General features: G+C 45.9%; 1 protein-coding gene across 6 annotated transcripts in view; it reads right to left on the reverse strand.

Moving 5' to 3' along the window:
• The window catches only part of Epb41l4b (erythrocyte membrane protein band 4.1 like 4B), a 161,192-nt gene that overhangs the window by 110,568 nt on the left and 40,956 nt on the right, over nucleotides 1-9,668 (reverse strand). For all 6 annotated transcript variants that reach the window (XM_031377458.1, XM_031377456.1, XM_031377455.1 and 3 more), the window contains exon 2: nucleotides 7,233-7,337. In XM_031377458.1, coding sequence (XP_031233318.1) covers nucleotides 7,233-7,337 — 105 coding nt within the window. The remainder of the gene's footprint in view (nucleotides 1-7,232; nucleotides 7,338-9,668) is intronic.

Here is a 9,668-nt window from a genome sequence, read left to right on the forward strand (position 1 = left end):
AGAAAGAAAGAAAGAAAGAAAGAAAGAAAGAAAGAAAGAAAGAAAGAAAGAAAGAAAGAAAGAAGTAAGTTAGATTACAAAGTCCCACTTGGACCAGGTTAAGTTCTGGGGACTGAATCAACTGTGTGGTTAAAGTAAGACCACCCCTTACACATGGCCTCTTCTGTACCCAACCACTTCCAATTTCTGTTTTTCCAATGTATTATGACCCCTCTCAGAAGCCATCCATATTGGACTCTGTCTACCCCATGTTGAACTTTCAGTGTCTAATACTATGAGGTAAATATACCCACTTTCTTTATAAAGTACCCTGCATCCGGTATTTTGCTATTATGAGACAGACTAAGCCAGAGACCCATAACCAAGTTCCAGAAGAGTAACCCTTTTCTCCTCCATGACTCCTGACTTCTGCCCTGTATCTGCTATTATCCCCCTCCCTCTTCCCTCTTCGAACACACACACACACACACACACACACACACACACACACACACACACTTTCCAGACAGGAACACAAGAAGCTCAAGAGTTCAGTGTACAAGGACAGGAACATATACACATGAAACTGAAAACTTCAGTTGGAGCCTAAGTTGTGCTACTAAATGATTTTCCAAGGTCTAAAGGCTTTCCATCAGATGAAAAGAAATATAAGTGCCTCTCCTATGATGGTTGCTAGTGGGTATGTGCCTTGCTCCCAAGTAAAGAAGAGGTAGTTTAAGCCTTAGGATGTAGTCAGAAAGACCTGTTTAACTTTTTAAGATGCATTTCTTTCATGTGTATGGTGAGTGCCTGAATGTATTATAGGCATCACATGAGGTGTCCATGGTGTACCATAAACCAGAAGAGGACACTAAATCTTCTAGAACTGAAGTTACGAGTAGTAGTGAGCAACACCCCTATGTGGGTGCTGGGACCAAACCCTGGTCCTCTGAAAGAGCAGGAAGTGTTCTTAACTGCTGGGCCATGTCCCTAGCACTATTTGTTTATATCTACAAATACAAAACCCAAGGCTTCAGCAAAGGCAAATAAGCTCCAATGTTTAGTTTACATAAAGGAAGAACATTCAGGGAGCTCAGGATGTATTTGAAGAACCATGAGTGTGTCTGTGAAGATGATGTGGAGGGACATCCAGAAATTTAAGTGGAGTGAGACATGTCAGTGGGGGGATGGGCCCAACAGAATGGCAAGGATGGCGGCTGGCCCCATCAGGACCAGTCTATGACAGAATCAGCTGAAAAAGCAAAAATGGGGGGTAAAAGAAAGGGCCCTGGAAGCAGCAGCACATCTCTTATATCCTTGGACTTGAAAGGCAGATGGGGATCCCACACTTGCCTTAAAGGAAGTCTCTCAAGAATGTAGAGTAAGATGCTGAAACGTCTTCAGGACAAGCAGAGCCAAGACACCTATAGATGTCTTCCGCGCAGGACACCTAGGACCTGCTGTGAACATCTCTCCTGCTACATGGTGACAGGGCACAATAATGGGAATGCCTCCCAGCCAAGTCAGCAGGGCTTCAGGGCAAAGTCTGTCAATAACAGTCACATCCAAAGCTTTCCAGGAAGCTAAAAGGTTATTGAGGGGCCCCCTGAGGACTAGGACATGATGGCAGGCCAGCAAGCCCTTGGTACGAAAGACAAAAATGATGGCTTCCTACCTGAAGGAGATCCTGGAGTAGATGCACCTGCACAGCAGTCACTGACCATGAAGACTCAGAGTTCTTAGGTTTGGGACCCAAATGTCACTTTACAGGTGACAAAACTGAAGCCAAGAGGGAAGAGACTGACTATCTGAAGGTCACCAGATGGGTCCGAACCAGGACCAGGGTCAAGAACCCATTCCGGCTCCAGGGCTAATGAAAAGCACCATCCACCTGAGGCTGGATAGGGATGAGCTTGGGTGAAGCGACGAGTTCAAGAGTGTCAGAGGCTGGGGTGGTCAGAAGATGCTGAGCACAGAGAAACTCTAAATGAGGTTGTATTGGTAAGGTTTATGTCCACTTGACACAAGCAAGAGTCATCAGAGAGGAGAGAGCCTCAATTGAGAATTTGCCTCGCCTTTAATCCCAGCACTTGGGAGGCAGAGGCAGGCAGATTTCTGAGTTCTAGGCCAGCCTGGTCTACAGAGTGAGCTCCAGGACTGCCCAGGCTATACAGAGAAACCCTGTCTCGAAAAACCAAAACAAACAAACAAAACAACAACAACAACAACAAAAACCCGAGAATTTGCCTCCATAAAATCTGGCTGTAAAGTATTTTCTTAATTATTGATCAATCAGGGAGGGTCCAGCTCACTGTGAGTGGTACTACTCCTGGGCAGGTGGTACTGGGTTCTATAAGAAGCAGGCTAAGCAAGCCATGAGAGCAAGCCAGAAAGCAGCACTCCCCCATGACCTATGCATCAGTTCCCATCTCCCAGGTTCCTGCCTTCTGTGTGTTACTGAACACTTTAGAAAATGAATTGTTATATGGGAGTATAAGCAAAATAAACCCTTTCCTCTCCAGGTTGCTTTTGGTCTGGTGTTTCATCACAGCAATAGTAACTCTTACGTGTTGGTTTGAATATGCTTGGCTCAGGCAACGGCACAATTAGAAGACGTGGCCTTGTTGGAGGAAGCGTGTCTCTGTGGGAGTGGGCTTTGAGACCCCCTCCTCCTGGCTGCCTGAGAGACAGTCTTCTCCTGACTGTCTTCAGATCAAGACGTAGAACTCTCAGCTCTATGTCTGCCTGGGCGCTGCCAGAATTCCTGCCTTGATAACAGACTGAACCTCTGAACCTGATGCCAGTCCCAATGAAATGTTTTCCTTTATATGAGTTGCCTTGGTCATGGTGTCTCTTCACAGCAATGACACCCAAACTAAGACAGAAGTTGGTACCAGGGACTGGGGTATTGCTGGGATAGGCCTGACCATGTTTTTGTCTAGAGGAATGTAGATTTGGGGTCTTTGGATTTTCGAAGCCATGGGACTTCGTGGGGCTTTTGGACCATCCTAGTAGGGATATGGAAGACATTGGTGCTGAGGATAATTTGAACTGTGGAAACCTGGCTCCAGAGGTTCCGGAAAAGAATTTTAGTATTCGGCCTAGAGATTGTTCTTGTGATATTTTGGTGAAGAATGTGGCTTAGGCAGTGAAGAAAACCACTGGAAAACAGAAAGCTGGTGATGATGTAATATGTAATAGAAAAGTGGGCCATGTTCCAACCCCAACAAGCAACAGAACTGGGCAGCTTCAGGTATGTGCTCTGGCTTTAAGGTAAAGAGCAGAAGGGGTTACTGGGACAACTGATACTAGTTAGCTGGAACTAAGAAATTAGCAGTGATTAAGAAGAGACTAGCATCACTAAAGTGAAATCTTCTGGGAAATGTTTTCTATAAACACAAAGAAGCTGTGTTCAACAGATAGTCAAGGTTATACCTTGTGCTGCAGCCGGACTTGGTAATGTGTAAGAGTCACCCAGGTGGTACTGGCTTTGAAGGTATGAAGGGGTCATGGAGAGCAGCTGAGGCTTGGAATTGTGAGAGGCCAAGAAAGGCCACTGGTGAAGGCAAAGTACCACCTCACTTTGCAATTGGTGGCCCAGGATTGAAGGGGTCATGCAAAGGATTTGAGGCTTAGCACTATGAGAGGCTATTGGTGAAGCCTAGTTGCAGCGGAAGACTAGTGAATTAGAGATGCCAATACCACAGGATGACCTCCAGAAACAGCAGCAGCAGCAGAAGAGTGGAGTCAACCAGACCCTGGAGTGCTACTGAGGGCAGAGCTGAAGATGTGACCCAAGCCATTTGGAAGAGCCTATAAGATCATGTGTGGATCCCAGGCATTCTGAACAAGAAGCTGTAATGCTGAAGTTGCCTTAGAGACCCCAAGATGTTCAAGATACCAGAGCCATGGGATACCCACCAAAGAAGGCTGCTAAAAGGGAGTAGAACCAGCCAAAAAGAAAGAATTGTACTGCAGTCAACAAAGCAGAAAGGAGTTGGAGATCTGAAGAAGGCTTTCACAAGAGACATGGAGATATAGAGTTTGGAGTTTGCCCAGCCGGCTTTTGGTCTTGCTTTTGCCCAGGAGTTCCTCACTATGTCCTTTTGGAATCCTGCACGATGATAGAGGTATGTGATCTGCTTTTTTATTTTAATTTTACAGGTAATTACAGTTACAGGTAATTACAGTTAAGTGACTGGATGAATCCTAGAAGAGACCTTGAACTTTGGACTTTTAACATTGTTGAAACTGTGATAGACCATGGGGACTTTTGAAGCTGGACTAAATGTATTTTGCATTATGCTATGGCTAGGTATGGCCCCCATTGACTCATGCACTTGAAGAAGCCTATGGGGACCAGGGAATGGAATGTGGTGGTTTGAATATGCTTGGCCCAGGGAATGGCACTATTAGGAGGTGTGGCCTTGTTTGAGAAGTGTATCACTGTGGTGGTGGGCTTTGAGACTCTCCTCCTAGCCATCTAGAAAACAGTCTTCTGACTGCCTTTGGCTCAAGATGTAGAACTCTCAGCTCCTTCTCCAGCACCATGCCTGTACTTACTGTGCATGTACTGTACTGCCATGCTTCCTGCCTTGATGATAACAGACTGAACCTCTGAACCTTTAAACCAGCCATGATTAATGTTTTCCTTTATGAGAGTTGCCTTGGTCATGGTTTCTCTTCACAGAAATAAAACCCAAACATAGACAACAGTGGTTCTCAGGAATAAACCTTTTCTTCCCCAGGCTGCTTTTGGTCTGGTGTTTCATCACAGCAATAGTAACCCCAACTAAGCCTGTGGTTTCCAAGAAACAACTAGAAAGGAATGATGGGCTGTGCTACAGAAAACAGATGCAGAGGCAGGCTGACTCCTCTACCCACAAGGATGGAGTAAAGATAAACAAGTAGAAAGAGGGCTAGAAGGTGCAGGGCAAGAAGCATCAGAGTTTGGAGCAGATGGCTTCAGTCTTCTCTGTAGATAGACAGCTGCTAGACAGGATTCATGTGGATTTGACTACAGGTCTGTGGTAGGAACCAGAAAATGAACCAAGGGCCATCCAGGCATCAGTGAGAAGCCCACATTCCCAAGGCGCGGCTTGGAGGATTGGAGTTGGCTGAACCTGTGATCTCTGCTACAGACAAATGAGATAGGCACTCATCTCCAGCATCGTTTGGCAGCCTGGGAAAGCTACAGAGCAAACAGATGAGCCTGGTTGCCAACAGGAGGCCAGAGAACAGTTGTGGTGGCAGGAGAACCGAAGGCTGAGTGAGGACCAAAGCCTGCTTCCTCTAAGTCGGAAAAAAAGGCAAGAAAAAAGAGGAGGCTGGGGGATGGGAGATGGGTCCGAAATAATGGGAGTAAGGGAATCTGTAAGATTTGCTGAAATGAAGCTTAAAAGAGAGGAAATCATGCCCAGAATATGGTCAGGGCCAGCAACATAAGTTCTAAGTTCATCCAGGTGAAGAAAAAAAAAAATAGACACAGAGATGGCTTCGATGGATGATGAGGGCAGAGGGCAGAGCTCAACTTTAAAGAAGTAGACTGGGCTAAAGGGGCAGAGAAGGAGAAGATGGGAGGCCTCCCTGGCACTTGAGGTAAAGGAAATCTCAAGCTGAGAAACAAAGAAGGAACCAGGGTCAGTCAAGGAAGCAAGAACTGTTGCAAGGGAAGGAACTTAGAGCAGACAAAAGTCCTAAGAGTACAGAGGGAAGTGGTGGGACCACCCAAGCCATGTCCCCCTCAGGAAGATGTGGGCAGGAGCACCTACAGCCAGATTCTATCACCTCAGGGCTCAGCATCTCCCTGATAGCAAACCCAATTCCCTACATCTTATAGCTATCCCCAGGGAATAGCTAGTAAATAGCTCTCATGTATAAAGAGCCTCAGATCTCCAGTTCAAACAGGTTTCCAGAATACCCAGCTTCTAAAACATGGTCTTACCCAGCACCCTATCCCTCCTGTCCCATACTTCTTCTAATGAGTCTGTGTGGTAGGTATGTGTCCATGCATATGCACACATGTGCATGCAGGTATGCATGTGGTGGGTAGACTGATGGGTTTACTCCTCAACCATTCTCCACATTATTTTTTGAGACAGGCTTTTATTACTGGGCCTGGAGCTCCCAGATTAGCAAAGCTAGATGACTAGCAAGCCCTAGGATAGGATTGTCCCCACTTACCCCAGGATGGAACACTACTGGGGTAACAAACACGTGCGTGCTGTCACACTGTTTAACGTGGGTGAGGGGATCCAAACTCAGGAACTTGGTAGTCATATTTGCACTGCTGAGTGATCTCCCTGTATCCCTAATTATTCTTAACTGTCCACCACCTGTCATGTTAGTTACATCGACTGCATTCACCACCTTCTCTCCAATGCTTAGAATAGAGCACAGTATACAATAGCCGGTTAGAAAACACATTTAGAGTGCCAAATACATTATCTTTAAAACCCAAAGGTACAGCTTGTTGGGAAGAAGGACTAGGGAGTCACTCCTGCTCTAAGAAACAGAAGTGCTAGGGCTGGATAGACTGCTCAGTGGTTAATTGACTGCTCTTTCAGAGAACCTGGGTTTCATTCCAGCAACCACACGGCTGACCACAACCGTATGTAACTCCATTCCCAGGGGATCCAAAGTTGCCTTGGGCACTGCATGCACATGGTACATACACATATACACAGGCAAACACCCATATGACAATATAAAATAGTTTTTTAAATAAATCACTTATTTAAAAGGAAATAAATGCACTGAGCTGTGTGGGGGTCATTCATTCTAGCATCTGTCTCCAGAAAGATGAGGTGAGTCTGTTCTGACTTATCACCCCCCAAGGCCAAGATCGGCTGTGACCCCTGAAGTCCTCCTCCACTTCAGCTGTGCTCATAGCACCTGCTTGCTCCCAGTTCTGCAAGAAGGTAATGGATCCCCTAGACCTACTACCAGAAAGCTGTCTATAAAGGGCTTTCTTCTTCCTCCCCCTACATTAGCAATGTTCCTATCATGTTCCCCTGTGTGCAGCCGTGTTCCCAGAAGGTATTCTGTGCACTAGTCTCCTGGTCAGTGGCTACCTGAAGGGGGAGAGGATCTGACAGGCATCCTGCATGCATTTCATTCGGGCACCAGCACCACCTGCCAAGCTCATTACTGGGAGACTATCTCAGTTTTCCTCTTTTCTCAATCAATGTTTAGGGCTCTATAATTAGCATGAAGAGCCAATCATTTTTTAAATGAATCACTGCAAGACATACCGTGACCTGGGCGGAGTCGAGGAACTGCAGACCAAAATAATCTGTTTCCACCAGGTCCAAGTGGTACACAATCTGGTCGAACAAATCCTGGCCTTTGGCGTGTTTCTGGAAGGCAAAGGGGGACATGAAAACTGAGGGTAAATGGGTAAGAAACCAAAGTATTCTCATCGATCCATTTCTCTCCATAAACCGCGTGCACGCATACAAAGTTGTACATTTTTAATTAGTCTTATTGAAGTGAAGTAAGAATTCAAAATTAAAAATATTCAAATACCAAGTAATCCTATGAAGTTAGAGGCCCCCGCTGAACACTGTCAAACCTCTTCTTTCGTCACAAGAAGGAAGCTTTTTGGATGAATGACTTTATGCAATGGTTAAGTTCTGCCCAGGCCAGGCACTCTGTAAAAAGCCACCTCTGGGCTGGCTGGCGAGGCAGGCCACCTCAGCAAACCTGCCAATTCTTATGAATTTGTTTTATCCGGCCTTCTGATTTTACAGTGCAACTAACCAAAGCCCAGGAAAAAGCAATGCGCCCCAGAGCACAGCCATCTAGCTAGGACTCAAACCCAAATCCAGGCTTCTGTGTGGTCTGCAGACTACAGAAAGATGCAGTAACCATACTTGCTCCTTAGAAACAGGCACAACCTTGGACAAGCCACAGCTCTCGCTTCTCCGTCTGCTGTGTAAAACGGGCTGCTGACAGGCGCTGTCCCCAGCTCCTTTTCAGAAAACAGATCTCAAACAGGAAGCTATCGCAAGATACAAGACGACTCAGACCTCTGACTGACCAGGAGGCTAATTAGTACTGACTGAAACAAGACACAGGCACTTGTCTCTGATAAAATCGACACCATAGCAAAGACATTTCAACTCCGTGTCAAAGAAAACACTGACAACGAAGCAAACAGCACCACCCAGAGCTCCCAGGGACTAAACCACCAACCAAGGAATACACACGGAGGGACCCATGGCTCCAGCCATATATGTAGTAAAGGATGGCCTTGTTGGGCATCAATGGGAGAAGAGGCCCTTGGCCCTGTGAAGGCTCGATGCCCCAGTGTAGGAGAATGTGAGGGCAGGGAGATGGGAGTGGGTGGGTAGATGGGGGCACACCCTCATAGAAACAGGAGGAGCAGGGATGGGATAGGGAGTTTCTGGGGGGGGGGGGGAAATCAGGAAAGGGGACAACATTTGAAATGTAAACAAATAAAATAGAACTTAGAATAGACCAAGAATTTTTAGAAGTAATGAAAGAATGTAAGTTAGTGCAAACCTAAGAGTTAGTTATAGAGTAAACCAGACTGCATAGGCCTGGCATTAGGATAGGACAGAAGAGAAAGTATGGAAAGAAAACAGCATATTATTTTTGATAAAGGTGCCAAAATGCTCTAATAGACAAAGGTAACTTTTAGGATAAATACCACCAGAGCAATTCATGAACTTCAACTCTTATCTCACACTGAAAAATTAAAAAAAAAAAAAAAAAAAGCAGCAGCAGTAAAGAGCAACTTCAGATGTGACCAGAGAACCCACTCCTTACAACAAACACCGGCAATCACAGGAACGGGCAGGCATCACACGACCTGTCCCTGTACTGAAGAGTAGGTAGCAGCAAACAGGCAAATCCACTCAAGATGGGGCAGGTCTCAGTGCGAGAGAGGGAACTGTGAAACTCCCAACACTGCACAGGCAGGATGCTTCGTGAGCTGGGGTTAGGCGGTGCTTGATGAAAGACGACGACAGCAGTATAAGCGAAGTAAACCAATGGAGCAGTGAACCGTATATCCAAGAATGAAACTTCTGTGCTTCAAAGGCACCAAGATGTCAAAAAATGCAAACGCAACCCACAGTGTGGGGGAAGTTTGAAAATCATATGTATAGTTGTCACTCCGGCCCAGGGGGCGTGGGGGTGGGGTGAGGTAGGGATGTTCCAGCACCAGTCAAGAAGACCAAAAAGCACAGATGCTCAAATCCCTCATACGCATGGCAAATACGTTAATGCACATCCTCTCACGTGACTTAAATCCTCTGGTGGACTCATGCCACCCAGACAACAGCTGTTATGCAGAGAGTTGTTCTTGCTTCGCTGTGCTGTTTGGGGAATGACCAAGTCTATACACATTCAGTACTAACACAATTTTTTTTTCAGTAGTTTTGATCCAGTGAGTTGATGTCAAGGGTCGACCCAGTCTGACGAGAGACTTTTATCCAAAATAGATGAAAGAACTATTATAATTCAATAATGAAAAGACAAATATCTAATTAAGAACCAGCGAAAGGAGCGTATTGTGCTCTGAAGATCTGCAAGGGTTCAATAAGCACCTGGAAATGTGACCAGCATCAGCAGCCAAGGGGTCTGTAAACCATGACCACAACCAGACCCCACTCCATGCCCAATCAGATGGCTGGGATGGAAAGGACCTAACAACAAGTGCT

Source organism: Mastomys coucha, unplaced genomic scaffold (genome assembly GCF_008632895.1).
Source record: "Mastomys coucha isolate ucsf_1 unplaced genomic scaffold, UCSF_Mcou_1 pScaffold18, whole genome shotgun sequence".
NCBI lineage: Eukaryota > Metazoa > Chordata > Mammalia > Rodentia > Muridae > Mastomys > Mastomys coucha.